General features: G+C 35.6%; 1 protein-coding gene across 1 annotated transcript; it reads right to left on the reverse strand.

Annotated features, from left to right (window-relative positions):
- Positions 1-2,311: 2,311 nt before the first annotated feature.
- Positions 2,312-7,015, reverse strand: LOC144356049 (uncharacterized). The gene is made up of 7 exons (XM_085492146.1): positions 6,971-7,015; positions 5,346-5,427; positions 4,908-5,014; positions 4,553-4,624; positions 4,075-4,325; positions 2,978-3,303; positions 2,312-2,531 (listed from the first exon to the last, which is right to left on the reverse strand). Exons 1-5 carry the CDS (start codon positions 7,010-7,012, stop codon positions 4,197-4,199), a joined length of 432 nt encoding a protein of 143 aa, XP_085348272.1. The 5' UTR covers positions 7,013-7,015; the 3' UTR covers positions 2,312-2,531; positions 2,978-3,303; positions 4,075-4,196.
- Positions 7,016-20,165: the final 13,150 nt, after the last annotated feature.

Below are 20,165 nucleotides of genomic sequence, written 5' to 3' on the forward strand. Positions count from 1 at the left end.
CAAAAATGCATCATTTTTTAAAACACACTTATATTTACAGTTTATGCAAGTCTAAGAGGAGATTTAAGCATTAATGTTGGGAACATTTTCTAGAATCTTGTAACTGTGGATTTAAATAATATGTGGCCCAACTCTTGACCATACCCGGGGTGTCGTTGACTGTGAATCATTTGTTGCCCCAATGTATACATTACAACCTGATGCAACATTCTATCCGCCTAATTTTGAACAAAACACATGATATTTTGTGTAATGTTTTGTTTTGCTAAATACATTTTTTGTATGAACATGAATTTCTAAATACAATTTCAAATTGACTCTATAAATGCCGGCTTTCTAACTAGAATATAGGAGAAGACATTCTAGTCCACAAGGTAATTGTGGGGCGACCAGGTCCAAGCATACCTCTTCTCACGGCAAATATTACAAACAAAAATTATATAAGGCATTTCAATATACAGAGAATATCGATTATTTTTTTCAAACTTTGACAAAAATATTTGTCACACTCTATGAGCTGCTAATCAATAACCATTGAATCAAACCCTATGTTACATTATTATTATTGTATTTGATCAGGTATATACAAAATTTCCACCACTATATTCAATATTGCACTTCAAATCGTTTATTCTGTTTCAACGCCAAATTAGCCGTGCAGTCACACACTTGATCGTGATATTAACGACTCGCAACTTACAAAAAAAAACTGTTATAGAAAGCCATAGACAATTCCTTTGACCAAACCAGAGTGAATTTAGGTGAAATTGGGTTTACTAAGCATGATATAGGAGTTGCTGTTAAGTTTACAGCAGAATTGTATTTAATTTACCAAGTGATGTGATTACTTATATTTATATATGTACAAAACCACATGTATATCGCTGCTTTAAAACGTACTTGTCACATCAGATATACGTCTCCAAATAACTGGGGAAGAACTATTTAATGTGATCAGTAAAAATGTGAAAAGTGTGACGACCTTTGCTACTTCCATCTAATGGATGCTGCCAGTCATTGGACGGGTAACTAAGACGTTTACAGACACACTTGTGTGAACAAATTCAGAGTTCTACCAATCTAGAATGCTCAATCTTCGATTTTGTTCCTTTTAGTTATACAAAATTTCTTTTTATGTGACTATTTTAACTCAGTGTAAAATCCTACCTTGTCTTATTTCGATTTCCCTGTCACTGTCGAGCTATACAAACATTAGTAATATCACAATTTTAGTTTTATTCCTGGCCTGAACAATTTTGTTAATGACGTGTACCACACCTTAAGGGATACTCATGTTCACTGTAACATTTTGTGCTACTCCTGCTACTCCCAGCAATGCTGACCAGATGTTCGCTGATGCAGGTACTGACACTTACACTAATATTTATACCAACACTACAGCTCAATTTCCAAAAACATTACATTACTGTTTTTTTCTATTCATATAATAATTAACACACTAAAATACTTTACCATATATTTTTATTAGGGTGGGGGTAGTATTGGGAACACTGCGTGAATAAAAGTCGATTGATTTGTATCTTGATTCAAAATTTAATCACTGTCTTTTAAAGCAAGATTTGGAGCTATGCATTGAAATATAAGATATATAAAACGAGAATACAACATTTTATTTTATCTAATGAAATTTAATGTAAAGTAAATTGTGTCACAATATTTTGCTATCACCAAAAATAACTTATTTTCAAAATCGTTTTATTTCCTAAAATAATGTACAATGTTGTATATAGTTGTCTTTTAGCATCGTTGGTGCTTGTTGCAAGTTTTATGAAAACCTCACATTCATTTTATATGATTTACGTTTAAATTTGTTTACGCTAATTTAAACATTGTTCAGTTGATTAAGTTATTCTCATAAATATTATTTTTGTTCCTTTTGACAAGACGAATGGTAATCCTAATAGCGACCATCACGTGATCGTTTGTCACCCAAGACATCAATAATAATATTGTTCTAATAATGATCAATTGCATCTGTTACTTCAATATTTCTTTAGTTGTTTGTTTATTTATTTATTTATTTATTTATTTATTTGCCTACGTGCATGTGTGCGTGAGTGAATGTGGGCCTTCCTGACTGTTTGCTTGTCTGCTTATAGTCCAGTATTAAATTATGACTTGGTGGTGGAATCAACAATTCTGTCCAGTTGAATGGCAGATGAATCGGCAATCGATGATCCACTTTACATACTAATGACGTCATAATCTATGGATATTGAACCTTATCCAATATGAAGTTATACTTCCGACCAATTGTGACTCAAGAATACTAACAAGAACATAACTGACGCAGAGTCTTGCCCCTTTATTATTTCAATAACAATAAATACATTCGAGTGACCACCTTCCACATGTGAATTATAATTTCAAATTGCATCACACTTTTCTTCGTCATCAGTAATATGTATGATATGTATTAGTAGCTGCTGAGCATTCAGGTAATTTGTGACGTTAGTTTTTTGAAATCAACATCAGCACATTACGGGTAATGTCCTGCCAACAAACTGCAACTGAAAATAATAATAAAGCAGCATGAGTGTCCATAACTAATCAATTTCAACATTTTGTTCAGATGTTTTTCCCCGCGTCTTTGTGATTTTCTCGCATTGATATAGAATATTTTGAAAATAATCTGTACATCGTTTTTTTCAAATAAAAGTCACAGTTTATCGTTCAAGGACCATGACATTTATCCATATACTTTTGTTTAACGTATATACAATAAATGTACGACACATCTCAATATTATAAGTATATGTGCTATATGTGTGTAATATAATTTCCATTACATAAACATGCACAATTTTTGGAAATCTGTATCTCATATTTCTAATCATAGTAAGACAATATCCCATTTTGATCTAATCCTAAATGAATTCTGAAATGGATACATATTTGAGTTGACGAGATATGTCTGCATGACTATTCGACTATTTAGTTCAAAATACGAACTTACCCATTTCCATAACCCCAGCTTGTGTGAAATTCTGCATCAGTTATTGCATTCACTCCGTCTGGTGTAATCGTCTCATTTTCAGGACTTCCATTTGCATCGCCACATAAACCATGGATATCGTAACATTGACTGTAAGGCTGGGAAACGTCGATTTCTACTCTTCTGATGCCCCACCTGACGACAATGTCGTAATATCCGTCCAAGTCGAGATCCATTGTAACGTGATAGCTATCGGCATGTTTACGTAATAGGAATTGATTGTACGTACCATAATATTCCGGGAGAACTGCATCATCTATTAGTGACGACGCCCCACCCGGTGTAAGCTGAAAACAGAAAGCAGAACATACATATTGGACACAACTGTTACTCGTACACGTATTGTACGTATTGTATCGTATTGTGGAAAGACAAATAGATGTACGTTGAGGACACATACAATTTATTTTTGGATTTATGAATGTTTCGAACTGATTTTCAAACAACTCAAAATCTACAATGGTAAACAAACGCTTCAAAATCTATGCTAACCACGTAGTCAAGGCAAGTACAGTGTGAGCAGTAATATGCAATCACATACAAACAATATACATGTGGGAAGGTTAAGCTATTCCGCCGAGTTTATAGAAGTAACACTACAACGAAATTCATGCATAACTGGAGGGTGTTATTATAGATGTCCAATGGGCGCGATTGTAAAGATTCATATTAATGTTAATAATGTGATGTAAATAAATCCACGTTTCAGTGTCTACTTAAAACCCTGTACTGGTGTCCGACAGTCAGTTGAGAGTCACGTGGCTTTGAAACAGATAGAGGACACATGGTTTTGAATCAGTCAGTCGAGAAACTCATGGCTTCGAAAACGTCATTTAAGGGACACGTGGCTTTGAAACAGATTAGGAACACATGACATTGAAAAGTCAGTTGAGCGGCACATGACTTTGATACAGTCAAGGGACACGTGGTCTTGAAAGAATCAGTGTAGGGATCAGTCACTTGGGGTGCATGAAAAAGTTATGGAACATATGGCTTTGAAAGTCAGTTGAGGGGATTGGGGATTGTTTGATTATGATGTCAAAATACGAAATGCTTACCAAATATGTGACAGGATTGAAGCCATCATTAGGTCCAAGCGTGAACGTTTCACCTCCTTATATTAGTAGCAGCGATCCTAAACGATAATGGTCTTTGGTTTTGTGCTCAGTCACTTTAACATCTATTCTGAAGTCGTTCCCACAAGCCATGTGCATAAGTGAATACAAAGCACAATCACCACCTTGATGATACTTGTATCCATCGAAAGTACAGATACGCGGATCTCCATGTACTGTGCAAGTGACCGTCTCTGAGAGAAATACAATAATTTTGTAAATTTTTTAATCAGTTAATATTCAGTATGCAATATGGTACTTTATTAAACTAAATTTGGTTAATTATATTTTAATACCGCAAAATACAGGAAAAAATGATTTTTCTGTGAAAATATATTTTTTATTCTAGCCTTTCGGGCAGATAATAACATGGGCCTAGTTCAAGGCACTAGAAGTATATGTAGAATTACGTTGAACTCACTTCGATTTGTTGACACTCCGATATAAATACTAAACCAGTATTTGTTTGCCACAGTTGAGTCATGCATTCAGGCTGTAAAGTAGGCAGTAAATGGTTAAAACTAAATTTTTGTGGCAATACATAACAAGTAAATTCACTAAAATACGAGAAACATTAGAAAACATTAAAATTGAAAAAACAAATAAATTCATTGGAGCACGAAAAACAGTACAATCATTTTGATAATGTGGCATTTAAATTAAACATCCAAGTAGCAATCTGCGACTTGATTTTTTATTTCGTGTTACCATAGTAATTTTAATAAAAGAGAAAACAATTTGCATTTAATTTAAATGAAGTTACATATGAAACTCACTCGTGCGGTTGTACAGTATTCATATTTATCAGGATCAGATTCTGGTTTCAGCAAGCACTCAGCTAAAGACATTTTATCTGATAGTTTGCACTGTAAACACTTGCTAGCTGTAAATTATATATTATAACAGTCAGTTCAAAGTGAATATAAGTCATTTATCTGTTCTGTTCCTATACCAATTTGAGTAAACAAGCACATAGTGAAGAAACCAGCACTGTGGGAGTGTACAAAAACGAAGTAACGGCTTTGCCTGTTACATAAACACGTAAGTATTTCTACCAGTGGTATATGTACTGTCACAACTACTGTGTTTCTCGAATTGTATTACAAAATGTATTCTCTACTAAGTCAAATTGTTTACACATTCAAACAATCTGTCTTTTAAAATGACACTCTTGAACCACAACAACAATGTTAAAAAAATATTAATTATACTACCTTGTCCCTGACCAGGTACCATAAGGTCATGTGGGTTTCCTTCAGCACGCTTTACAACTTTGGCATAGGACTGACAAGCAATCTGAAATGCAAAAAAAATTGTCGTTTTTTTTCAAATGCGTCATTATTTGAAGCACGTTCGCCGATTAATTTAGTTGATGACTCGGATGGCTATGTTTGATTTTAGAGACTTTTCTAAACCTAAAATCCATCGTTCACAGTGTGTGTGCGCATAACCTAACACAGATACAGCGATGCACAAATATAATAGAATATCGATATATACACACTAAACGCATCTATCTAAAATCTATATCACAGCTTAATTCATATTTAAATTCAAAGCTCTATGTACAAATGTTCATTCAGATTGTTAACTGTAGCGAATTCTGATTTCATAGGATATTTCTATTTATTAGAAGTTTGAAATACCTAGTAATATGTATGTTTGAGTAACTCCCTGAGGTTGGACAAATAATACCAAAACAATTCTGTTCATATATAACATTAACACTGTACCACTGAACTATCACTGTACCAAAACGGTATAAAAATATATAAATAAAATGCGTCACTTCTGTGGTCGAAGAATTTCGATGGTGTACATCAATCTATATACAGGTTTAACTATAAAGCAACTAACAGAAATGATGTAAACTTTGAAGCCACCGACTTTACGTTCGAAACTAAATAAACAAAACATAGCCTTGTTTTCTTGTCCAGCAATATAACTACTTGAGCAAAACATATTATCTCTTGCGTTCATTGCCATATTTACCGAGCAGTATAGTTCGATCCACTACGAATTTTGACACCTTCAAATACTTACAGTAACGACATTTAGTACATTTAATGCGCCAGATATAGCAACCATCAAATCAAAATCACATCTGATCATTGAATTTTATTGAAGTATAAAATTAATTATATAGATTATATATATATATATATATATATATATATATATATATATATATATATATATATATATATATATATATATATATATATATATATATATATATATATATATATATATATATATAATTATAGCTCACTGCTAATGTCAATAAATATAATTTGATTTTCAATCATAATACAACGGACTGTCGGAAAATTGCAGTAGTTGTTTTAGAAACAAGAAATAGTCAGTTAATTGCGAGGAGGCCAACTCGAAGTACATAGTACAAACAAGAGACGTGCCGTTAAAATGAGTCGCGTTTTTAAGATTTTTCAAGTATAAATTTGGGTTCGATTATTTACGATGGGTATAAATTCGGTATTATTTTGTCAAGATGAGAAGACTTCCTATTCATTTAGATCTATATTGCTTGCCTTAGTGTATTGTCCCAGGGGACATAAATTGAAATATCGAGTTATATCATTATTTACAACGGATTTTACAAAAGACAGGAACAATTATAAGTAGTTTGTGATGCTTTTACACATAGGACACCAAACATGATTTAGAAAAACTGGGGTATACACACGGGTTATACAAAATGTACTAGCTTTAAATATGAATATAGATTTTGTAGCTACTTTCGTAGAAAAAGAAATATAATACTTTCCCCTACCCAGCAATGAATCAAGTGGGAGTGAACGTATGGAATACGATTACTTACCGCGAGGATCACGAGATAGGAAACGATCAGACAACGATGCATGGCGTCTTCTCAGGATGGAGCAAAAAAATGAAACTAATTTTCAATATATAGAGTTTTTGATTGAGAAATATGGCATCACAACTTGTCAATCATTTCGCGTGTTACTCAACGCGTGGTACCAGATGTCAACTTAAATAAAAAACAGTGATAAGTATCTGAATGCACAGGGCGTTTTTTGTGTTATATTTTGCCATATAAATGCCGGCATGTTTCTTGCAATAAATATATTTCCATTATGTGTATATGTGTCTGTATCTCAAATCATGATAATGAGAGAATCTATTAATTTACCAAAATACCTTTACCAAAAGTCCAGCATTCTCTGTCATAATATATGCATATGATATTTGTCTGACGCACAGGAAGGGATTAACTAACAATATATTTGACCAACTATGAACAATCGCTAACAATGAAATGCCATATAAGCTGTCAAACTAAATATTGGTTTGTTCCAGCAAAAAACATAACATTTAAGATCATCTTACACGCGCGCATGTATGTCAGCACGAAACAAATGTTAAAATATAGAATCAGAGATCATAATACCATTTACAAAATTTAAGTGTGGTTCATCCTTATACTAGCATAAAACACAAGAAAGGAATTATTCATTTGCTCAATCCCAGTGATTTTACCAAGTGCTCATGGGTAATTTCAATTCCGAAATCTTGTCTCCAAACACTGTCTAAATCAACACTTATCGTTTTCTCTTTCCCTTAGTAAAGCAACAGATGTCTCAAACATGTTAAGAAATTAAAGATGCTTATTTAAATACGGCAACTGTAGTACTACTTTCGGCTTGTTGTCAATAGCGGACACTTTTCTTTGGTGATTGCGCAACTATGCTATGTACAGGTCATTGGCCAATTCATCAGCCATTTTCAATCTAAGCAAAATGAGTTAATATACTGTGACACACTACACCTAAACCGCACAAAATTCGCAATATTACTTCGTACATCAACTCGAACGCTGAAGGTAGTTAACGATCTGTCTACGGGCTACGGGGATTCACAAAGCCTCATGTTCGCCAGCCAAGAATAATTTAAATCGTCGCATCACCATCACCTTGCATATTTACTATTAGAAACCTGTATTCATTGACAAAATCAAACAATAGTGCGTGACCGAGTTTTTATCATTTACGCTATGACATGATATAAAACAGCAAGATTTATTGGTTTAAAAAAGAACCGAAAATAAGTATAGGGCATATATGCCAGTTACGGTGTTTGAAAACCAACTGCGACTCCAAAAAATGTGGTTAATGTATGCAAAATGCCTTTCAATAAACTAAAACGATAATCCCCTAGATTTGTGTTCAATCTCCAAAGCTTGTTAATTTGCAAAGACTATAACCATGCCGTACTGTGTCTAACGATTAATGACAATAGCGTAAAGATGTGCCTTCGTGATATCACACTTTTTAATCTCTTTTAGTTGTCCAGCGCTGTGGTCATATAATTGCCAGTGTAATAAATAGTACTAGAATATAAATAAGCCGTGATGGTGACGCACGAGTTATAAGAGGAAGAAAATGTTGCGCTTGTTAAAAAAAAATGTCGTACTAACAGGATATTGATGCAAAAAATAAATATGCTGCGCTTGTTGTATGGATTCATATACGGCATTTCCTTCTCTACCGTATCTATTCAATGTATGACATCCATTATGATGACGAAAGAGGGCCATTGTTAGGGTGATATAATTTATGTATATACAAAGTGCATATTTTGTGGTATGCTGGAGTTTGAAATTCCATGGTAACTGTATGTGTATTTCACAAGTTCTCTACTGTTTTCAAATGCTCTATTTGGTAGTTGTGATCACTATGTTATGAATAAACAATGAGCTGATAGCCGTTCCAGCTAATCTCATTAGCACGCCATAAGCAAGTTGTGTAAGCATATTGCTCTCTTGTAATATCAAGATTTACATGACGCTCAGATTTCAACAACAATATTGAACACTACTAACAGACCTCTTACGCCTGCACCTTATTTTTTTTTCATGATAGATAATACCACAAACAATCGCAAGACCTGACAATCGGTTCAAATCTGTCTCCACTTGCCGATCGCTTGCTGAATAATTATTATCGAGAAACATTTACATGGTTAGAAGAACTAAGGACATATTGATAGCAATTTATAGATATATGTTAAATATCTACTACAGTTGGCAATTTGTCCATTTGTCCTAATTTCACACAATATATCTACTTATATTATGGCATTATCAATACCAGTGGATTTTTTGACGTCATTGCAGCAGATTATTCGCGATAACGTACCCCATTATTGAGCATCAAGGCCCTGGGCCATGGATATGAATACAATGTTGTTTTCGAGAACGAATAAAGGAGGAACTATTAAAAAGAGAAGAGAAATTGTTAGATAACAAGTATTTAATACTAAAATCGGCATCAAATAAAACAGTCCATTACCAATAACAGAGGATTTTAATATCAAAATCAGAAAAATCATCGTCGTCTGGTCTGTACGCTAAAACGCGTTCGGTCGAAGCGTTCCATATAGTACGCGCGCTTCTAGATTCCGCGATTGATGCCGCTGTGCCGGTGGCCTCCCGACAATTTCGCCCTATCGTGTTGATGAAGTGACATTAACCGAGGGTTATTTATCCAAGTAAATGCGATAAACTAAATGTGGGTACAATGTATGTCTACGAGTACAGAGAAACAAATTTGTTCTGTTCCGGGCGCAATTTGCATAAGCAAAAGAAAGTATCCGTGTTTTCGGGGGTGTATTTTTCTTATTCATACAGTCAGATTAAAATCACTGTTGGTTCTAGGATGGCTAACACCCACTAGCTTTCCAGCCATGTTCGTTAGCTCGCTACGCCTGTAATTTTCATTTGGCTTGTAAGTATTCGTCAAATCACCGACCTCCCATACAATTAAATAACTATAACACAGACAGGACAGTTTCTAATAACGTCTACCTTGATGGTTTGAAAACACCAGGGGTCGGGTTACGATGCAACTACGTAAATGTACCCCTGGTACGCACAGTCGATTCAGCTGGGCCTCGGTGGCAATCTAGCATAGCGTAGTGCAAGGCCGCAGCGGACACCGATACGACGTAACAGTCATGGTGTGATGCTCGCTCGGGCGATCACTGCAATGCTACTCCAAACCACGCATCAGTCACCCATTCACTCGTTCAATACAATAATATTTGCTTGATTAAAACTGTTTTCTTTCTTACTTTGTCATATGAGCTTGTGAAAACAATTTCTAGAAAGACATTAAAAATTATTCAGATTCACGGGCCAGTGACTGTGAAACTCTTCCGTTCACTTTGGATTTGTCTCCAAATTTTCCGCTTTTTAGAGGCAGCAAATCCATTGGTATTGACAACGCTACAAAATATAACAACTTCCCAACAACCCATAATGGCCCCAAGCACAGTTTGTGTCCCATATATGTACTCGGCTCACGCCCCGCACATATATGTCGCACAAAGAGATCAGAGCTTTCGCCCATTATGGGTTGGCGGGTCGTTCATTATTGTTTCATTAAAATGGTAAATATAAACATATTCTACTGTACTCCGTAGTTTTATGTCCGTTGTCTGTGAGAATATGTGAATCACGGAGCATCAAAACAAGATTGGCAGTACTAAAATAGATTCAAATCTCTGTCTTTCAGTTATTACTGGTATATAGTCAACGGTCTCAGCGGAAGAAATATCTAGTGATTATTTATGCATGAGCACGTATATTACACCATATTATAAAATATAATATGCGACCGTCACACTGATACAATAATATCGTTCACTCTTCCCCAATGACTTAGCAGATCAATACCGAACTATGCATAGAACCCACTTTCACCCCACTTTCACTGTCGGTTATCGTCCTTGTAATCTCCTTCAGAACCAATGTCAAGCAATGCAATATCGGAACCAGACAAACAAGTCAACCCTTGTATATATTTACTGTACCGTTCGTATTTTTAAATGATTCAAAATAAACAACAGTAGTCACCGATTGATACAAGCTCGTATTCAACTATTGTAAATTACAGTGAATCACACACTGTTCATTTTGAACTGTCTAGCTGATTCCATTTGCGCTGACATTGTCTTTTTTTACCAACGATAGGGTAAGGGTAGCGATTTCAGCCGAGTTAAGGTGAAGTGTGAGGGTCGTACTTTGTGGAAAGTAGCCAGCACCGGTGTTGTAATTATCGACTACGGAAAAAATATACGTACGGGCACTAAAACTGGTCAATTGAAACCCTGACCTCATGATAATCACGGTAACTCCAACATGGTGGAATGTGCGATTGTGAACCGACAAGAGCGTCAAAGCCAGATTGGCAGTACAAAAGAGCAATTCATATTCAAGTCTTTCAGTTATTACTGGTAAATAGTATGTGGTCTCAGCGCAAGAAATTATAAAATATTTACAACAAAATTAAAGCTTTTTAGCAGGTCTATGACCAAATCTGATTTACTGCTAATTCCGTCGAAAATGTCTTCCCCATATATTAGTAGGAATTAATAACATTGTATATGCACTGATTTTATTAGTTAAATTTAAGAAATCAGGTTAATTGTTGGCTAAATTTTAAATTACATCACAGGGAATTGCGAGCAATCATTTTATTAATCTGTTCTACATATTGGTGTTTGTTGGACATGATAAATAACGATAATTTTGACTTTCAACGAAATCAAGTACGACTAAATCGGAGAAGAAAATCAACATTCAGGATCACACTTGAATGAATTTAAAAGTGTGATCAATTTATATCACCAAAATCACTTCCTTTCCATAACTTTCAATTAATCGTAATATTCAAATCAGTTCATACACAATTTGTTGGCATTTGAAAACTTGAATAAATATATAACTTTCGACGAAATGGTCATTCGACGGAGTGGACTTTCGAAATGTTGTAAGCCACGAACAAGAAAATAAGTCATTCATTTATTTATCATCACTGTTCGTGATATTTTTACTAGTCACCGCCTGCTGTTAAATAAACACGCATCACCAGTGTAACGGAAGACGTTTGTTGATATACAGTGAAGTCTGTGATTGTTAATTTGCATAAGCGCATGCATGTCCAGTAGTGTGTTTCCTGCTGAGTTCTCCTCAACCTCTACCATTGGCTTATTATCAGACTGAATATAATATGTAGTGGGATTTATTGTACTAGGGTAACAAATTATTGCAAAGACAATATAATGCAAATACAATATAAAACTGTCAAGCCAATGCAAATCCAATGCAAAGACAATATAAAAATGTCAAGCCAAAGCCAACCTAATGCAAAGACAATATAAAACTATCAAAACAATGCCAACCCAATGCAAAGACAATATAAAAATGTCAAGCCGAAGCCAACCTAATGCAAAGACAATATATAAATCAAGCCAATGCCAACCGAATGCAAAGACAATATAAAACTATCAAACCAATGCCAACCCAATGCAAAGACAATATAAAAATGTCAAACCAATGCCAACCTAATGCATAGACAATATAAAAATCAAGCCAATGCCAACCGAATGCAAAGACAATATAAAACTATCAAACCAATGCCAACCCAATGCAAAGACAATATAAAAATGTCAAGCCAATGCCAACCTAATGCATAGACAATATAAAAATCAAGCCAATGCCAACCGAATGCAAAGACAATATAAAAATGTCAAACCAATGCCAACCTAATGCATAGACAATATAAAAATCAAGCCAATGCCAACCGAATGCAAAGACAATATAAAAATGTCAAGCCAATGCCAACCCAATGTAAAAACAATATACAAATGTCAAGCCAATGCCCAAGGCATAGACAATATAAAAATGTCAAAACAATGCCAACCCAATGCATAGACAATATAAAAATGTCAAACCAACCCAAGGCATAGACAATATAAAAATGTCAAGACAATGCCAACCCAATGCATAGACAATATAAAAAAATGTCAAGCCAATGCCAACCCAATGCATAGAGAATATAAAAATGTCAAGACAATGCCAACCTATTGCATAGACAATATAAAAATGTCAAGACAATTACTCGTACAACGTGTCCAAAAAGTTCGTTCACATTAATTAGCAATCAATAAAACAAAAACATTCTGATAGAATCACATAATTTAATTTCCACTGTGTCCCCATTCATCTTAATAACAGTTTTGAGCCGATCATGCATAAAGTGCACCAAGTCATTTAGAACCGATGGCTCAATATTCTCCCATTCCTTTTCCTCTACTTTTTGGACATAAGGGGTTGGCTGCTGAAGATTCTGTTATTCAGTATCCCCAGCAGTTCTCAATTATATATTCAAGTGTGGTGAGTTGAGAGGGGGGAATTCTTCTTTACGAAGAAAAACCAGGAAGTTTCCTGGGACACCATTCCTGGCTCACACGGGCGGCACGAGCAAGTGCACCATCTTGCATGAACACCATGTCCGAGCTTCGTTTGTATGACAGGACCACTCCTCTTTTTTCTGCTCACGATGGGCACCAGTATCGGTTCCAGTATCTCCTGCAGAGTATTGAGCGTTTACTGTGGTTCCCCATGGCATGAAGCTCAAAAGAAGGCACTTTCTCAGAACTATTGCTGTTCTGGACTCAAGCTGACATACTTCCTGGCGAAGGTCAGTCTTTCCCTTTCTGGATCTCTGTCAGTCGTGGTATTTTGGGCATCTTGTATGCCCTCAAACCAGTTTTCTGGGTGAAATAGGGATAAACAGTGCTCTTAGATCCTTTCTCGTCAATGTTTTTTTGTCGGCGAGCTGGATGACCAGTTGGTGTCGTATGTGAGTATAATGGGGGTAGATGCCTGAACAATAAGGGGAACAAACTTTTGGGACACGGTGTACATGCATTAGCGTCGCTAAGTTAAACAGTGTCAGTGGAAAAGATTCAGATTCACAAAAACAGCAGCGAACAACTAATTGTTGTGTGTTTGTTGTTTTACTGAAGCAGTAATCAAAGACAAAAGTTGTATCAACCACGGTCTATCTAACCCCGTACTTGTACCAAAGCTCATATCGGGTGATTGAAATGTTGACACCTTCTGATAGGTATTCCGGAAGTTATATTATCGGTAACTCGATCAAAATAAGCGTGTATATAATTAACTTACAGTTCAGTGCGTAAGCGTGGTCAGGCATAATAACATCAAGAAACACAGAAGTCATTTGGGGATTTTACATTTAAAGTACTTTACCAATTTGGAAATGGGTTGTTCTAAATATAAACATCATCACAGATGTCCAAAAGTTATGGGACGAAATAGATCAGATAAATAGATAGATAGATCGAATTTGGTTCAAATCACTGTGAACGCGGATTTCCCGACGAGCATCGAGTGTTCCCCAAGTAATCCAGCTGATTTACACTTCAAAAAATGAGCGTTTCCAGACTGGAGATAGAGGGACTGTCTATCAACAAATGTCTTCCGTTAAACTGGTGGCGCGTGTTTATTAACAGCAGGCGGGGATTAGTAAAATTACGAACAGTGATTGTAAATATATACAGAAGTGAATGACTTGTTTTTCTGTTCGTGGCTTACATTGCCTGTGAAGGGCGAGGACTACGACATTTCGAAATTTCATTCCGTCGAATGACCATTTCGTCGAAAGTTATATATCGTTAAGTAAGCTTTCAATTGCCAACAAATTGTGTATGAACTGAATTGAACATTACAATTAATTGAAAGTTATGAAAAGGAAGTGATTTTTGGAGATCTAAAGTGATCACACTTAATTCATTCAAATGTGATTCTGAAAGTTGATTTTCATCCCCTATTTAGTAGTATTTGATTTCGTCTAAAGTCATAATTATCGTTATTTATCATGTCCAACATGACCCCATGTGTAGAGCCGATTAATGAAAGGATTGCTCACAATTCTATGTGAACAATTAACCTGATTCCTTAAATTTAACTAATAAAATCAGTACATATACAATGTCAATAATTCCTACTAATATATGGGGAAGGAATCAAGGCTTGGGAGCAACAGACAAAACACATTTGCGACGTAATTAGCAGTGAATCAGATTTGGTCATAGACCTGCTAAAACGCTTTAATTATGTTGGAAATATGTTGGAATTTCTTTCTTGCGCTGAGAACGCATACTATGTACCAGTAATAACTGAAAGACTTGGATATGAATTGCTCTCTCATACTGCCAATCTGGCTTTGACGCCCGGTCGATTCACAATCGCACAGTCCATCATTTCGGAGTTACCGGGATTACCATAAGGTAATGGGGTAAGGATTTCAATTACCTTATGCAATATTCGCCATTATGTTATCCCGAACTTGCTACAGCCAGTTTCAGTGCCCGTACGTATATTATTTCCGTACTCGATAATTACAACACTGGTGCTGGCTACTTTCCACAGAGTACGACCCTCACACTTCACCTTAACTCTGGCTGAAATCGCTACTCTTACATACTTTATCGTCGGTAAATTAAACAATTTCAGCGGAAATAGAATCAGCTCGACAGTTCAAAATGAATTGCGTGTAAATTATTGATTCACTGTAATTTACAATAGTTGAATACGAGCTTGTATCAAAAACTAGTGACGCGTGTTTAACAGCACCAGGCGGTGACGAGTGTTGTTTATTTTGGATCATTTGAAATACGAACGGTACAATAAATATATACAAGGGTTGACTTGTTTGTCTGGTTCCGATATTGCATTGCTTGACATTGGATCTGAAGGACGATTACAAGGACGATAACCGACAGTGAAAGTGGGTTCTATGCACAGTTCGGGATTGATCTGTTAAATCTAGCATTCACTGGGGAAGAGTGAATTACGATATTATTGTATCAGTGTGACGGTCGCATATTATATTTTATAATATGGTGTAATATACGTGCTCATGCATAAATAATCACTAGATATTTCTTCCGCTGAGACCGTTGACTGTATACCAGTAATAACTGAAAGACAGAGATTTGAATCTATTTTAGTACTGCCAATCTTGTTTTGATGCTCCGTGATTCAAATATTCTCACAGACAACGTACATAAAACTATGGAGTACAGTAGAATATGTTTATATTTACTATTTTAATTAAACAATAATGAACGACCCACCAATCCATAATGGGCGAAAGCTCACCTTGTGCGACATATATGTGCGAGGCGTGAGCCGAGTACATATATGGGGCACAAAGTGTGCTTGAGTCCATTATGGGTTGTTGGGGAGTTCATTATTGTTATTATTTTGTAGTGTTGTCAATACCAGTTGATTTGCTGCCTCTAAAAAGCGATAAATGTGGAGACAAATCCACAGTGAACGGAAGAGTTTCACAATCACTGGCCCGTGTAACAGAATAATTTAAAATGTCTTTCTGGAAATTTTTTCCATAATCTCATATGGCGAACTAAGAAAGAAACTAGTTTTAATCCATGAAATATTGTTGTATTGAACTCATTTACATTGTAGGTGAATGAGTGACTGATGCGTGGTGTGGAGTAGCATTGCAGTGATCGCACGAGCGAACGGCACACCGTGACTATTATGCCGTATCGGTGTCCTCCGCGGTCTTGCACTACGCTACGCTAGATTGCCACTGTGGTCCAGCTGGATCGACTGTGCGTAAGAGTGCGTACCAGGGGTACATGTACGCAGTTTCATCGTAACCCCATCCCGCTGGTGTTTTCAAACCATCAAGGTAGATGTTATTAGGAACTGTTCTGTCTGTATTATAGTCATTTTCAAATTGTACAGGAGGTCGGTGATTTGACGAATACCTACAAGCCAAACGAAACATGGCTGGAAAGCTGGTGGGTGTTAGCCATCCTAGAGGGAGAACCAAAAGTGATTTTAATCTGACTGTATAAATAAAAAATACACACCTGAAAACACGTGCACGGATACTTTCTTTTGCTTATGCAAACTGTGCCCGGACTGTGACATTTACCGGGAGCCGACGTTGAGAAAATACAAGTCACGTGCACGTCGGCCATCGTCGATCCACACTTAGTTTATTGCATTTGCTTGGATAAATCACCTTCGGTTAACCTCACTTCATCAACACGATAGGGCGAAGTAGTCGGGAGGCCACCAGGACAGCGGCATCACTCGCGGAATTTAGAAGCGCGCGTACTTGATGTAACGCTTCGACCGAACGCGTTTTTGCATACAGAGCAGACAACGATGATTTTTCTGATTTTGATATTTAAATCCGCTGTTATTGGTATTATACCGTTTTATTTGATGCCGATTTTAGTATTAAATACTTGTTATCTAACAATTTCTCTTCTTTTTCAATAGTTTCTCCTTTATACGTTTTTGAAAACAACATTGTATTAATATCCATGGCACAGGGCCTTGATGCTCAAACATGGGTACAATATCGCAAATAATCGTCATAAATTCCACTGGTATTGATAATGATATAATATTAGTAGGTATATTGTGTGAAATTAAGACAATTCACCAACTGTAGTAGATATGCGTATTTCTGCTCCATTCATTTGTGAAAGTATTGTTTATTTATTCAACCTTAGCATTTCATCAGGTATTTTTCCAGACATGTTTAAGCATGCCAAAGTTATTCCATTACACAAGGGCGGATCCCAGGACTTGTGTAATTTTCGTCCAATTTCGCTTCTCCCAATAATCTCAAAAATCTTTGAAAAACACGTGCATGATCACTTATACCATTATTTGAACAGTAATGATTTAATTTCTAAATCGCAGTCAGGTTTTCGGAAATCACATTCTTGCCATACAGCTATGATTAAGCTATGCGATGCATTACTTAGCAATATGGATGATGGCTTATTGTGTGGTTTGCTTTTCCTTGATTTAAGCAAGGCGTTTGATATGGTAGATAAACATGTATTATTAAATAAGCTCTCAATTTATGGCATTTCTCCAATCTCCCTTGTTTGGTTTAATTCTTATTTAACTGACAGAAAGCAAGTTGTGTATTTGATGGGTAAACAGTCGGATGCTGTCAATATTCGACATGGCGTACCACAGGGTTCGATTTTAGGACCATTATTATTTCTTCTATTTATTAATGACCTACCATTATTTTTTGAAAACAGTTCCATTGATATGTATGCAGACGATCAAACTCTGTTATCGTCTGGACCAAGTATCAATGTAGTCACAAAGTGCATTAATGATGATGTTTGGCCAATTTTGCGTTGGGTTAATTGCAATTACATGTCAATCAACACATCTAAATCAAAATCTATGCTTGTTGGATCCCGTCAAAGGCTAAATAATAATGGCGAAGATTTTCTGGTTAACTTCAATGGTGAAATAATTAAAACAGTCAGTTTCGAAAAGTCGCTCGGGGTGGTTTTAGATAAAACTCTATCATGGGATTATTATGTTGATATGCTTTGTAAAAAGCTTAGCCAAAGAATTGATGTTCTTATGAGAATTCGCAGCTTCTTATCTATTTCCGTCAGAAGAACATTGTATTTTTCATTTATTCAGTCGTTATTGGACTATTGCTGTATAGTATGGGGAAATACAAGTCAATCAAATTTATGTCGGGTGTATAAGCTTCAGAAAAGGGCAGTTCGTGTGATTTCCTCTGACAACTTTAGCCAATCGTCGTTTGAACTGTTCAAAAAACATAGTATCTTGCCTATCGATTACAGAATTTCATATTTTCTAGGTATCGTAATGTATATGGCAACCAATGGCTTGGCGCCTTTATATATAAGTGAAATGTTCAGTCCTATCTCCCAAACCCACAAGTATAGTACACGTTGCTCTCTTAAAAATAATTTACGCATTACTAAATGGAAAACATCCATGGGTCAGAGGATGTTTCAGTATAGAGGGGTAACCCTATGGAATAAGTTGCCATTCCATATCAGAAATTCAGCCTCTTTAGGCATTTTTAAGAAAACCTACAAAATTTATCTGAGTGAAAAATTTGTTGTAAATGGCTCAAGCCTATAATATGTATATTGGGTTTTTGTTCCTACAGAGGGCCCAATGAAAATTACTTTATTGTATATTGGCCTACCCTCTTTAAATAAAGTGTTAAATTAATAAATAAATGTAACATATATCTAACATTTTATATCAATATGTTCATAGTTATTCTAACCATGTAAATGCTTCTCGATAATAATTATTCAGCAAACGATCGGCAAGATTTGAACCGATTGTCTGGTCTTGCGATTTATTGTGGTATTATGTATCATGAAAACATTTTAAGGTGCAGGCGTAAGTCAGTTCATAAACAAGAGAACAATATGCTTACACAACTTGCTTATGTTTAGCTGGAACGGCTATCAGCTCATTGTTTATTCATAACATAGTGATCAAAACTACCAAATAGAGCATTTGAAAACAGTCGAGATTTTGTGAAATACACATACAGTTATCAGGGTATCTCAGTCTCCAGCATACTACGACACTTTTTTATCTTCATGTGGACAACAAAGGGAATCATTTTCGTCCTCTTATAACGTGCGTCACAGTCACGGCTTATTTATGTTCTAGTACTATTTATTACACTGGTGATTATAAGAACACAGCACTGAAATTTAGGGAGAGATTCAAAAATGTGATATCAGGAATACCCTAACCAATACGTCTCTTTATGCACATAGTTACGCTATTGTCAGTATTCATTAGACCCAGTACGTTTGTAAATTAACAAGCTTTGGAGATTGAATACAAATCTAGGGGATTATGTTTTAGTTTATTGAAAGTATTTTGCATACATTAACCCCATTTCACAGTCACAGTTTGGTAACTGGCACATATGCCCTATTTTTTTTATCTTCGGTTCTTTTTTAAACCAATAAATCTTGCTGTTTTATATCATGTCATAGCGTAACTGTTAAAAAACTCACGAACCATTGTTTGATTTGTCGACAGTGAATACAAGTTTCTAATAGTAATTATGCAATGTATAATGGTGCTGCAAAGGCTATTTAAATGAACCTTAGCTGACAAACATCAGGCTTTGTAAATCCCCGTAGCCCGTAGCGTTCGAGTTGATGTACTTTAACGAAGTAATACTGCGAATTTGGTGCGTTTTAGATGTAGTATGTCACAGTATATTAACTCATTTTGCTTAGACTGAAAATGGCTGATGAATTGGCCAATGACCTGTACATAGCATAGTTGCGCAATCACCAAAGAAAAATGTCCT

The sequence above is a fragment of the Saccoglossus kowalevskii genome, chromosome 17 (genome assembly GCF_978046115.1).
Source record: "Saccoglossus kowalevskii chromosome 17, keSacKowa6.1, whole genome shotgun sequence".
Classification (NCBI taxonomy): Eukaryota; Metazoa; Hemichordata; class Enteropneusta; family Harrimaniidae; genus Saccoglossus; species Saccoglossus kowalevskii.

Excerpts from the sequence above, each read along its gene's own strand:
- LOC144356049 (XM_085492146.1), bottom strand. The coding sequence starts at position 7,012 with ATGCATCGTTGTCTGATCGTTTCCTATCTCGTGATCCTCGCG. Across the intron at positions 5,428-6,970 it reads CCTATCTCGTGATCCTCGCG|ATTGCTTGTCAGTCCTATGC; the intron begins GTAAGTAATCGT and ends TTTGCATTTCAG. Across the intron at positions 5,015-5,345 it reads GGTACCTGGTCAGGGACAAG|CTAGCAAGTGTTTACAGTGC; the intron begins GTAGTATAATTA and ends TATAATTTACAG.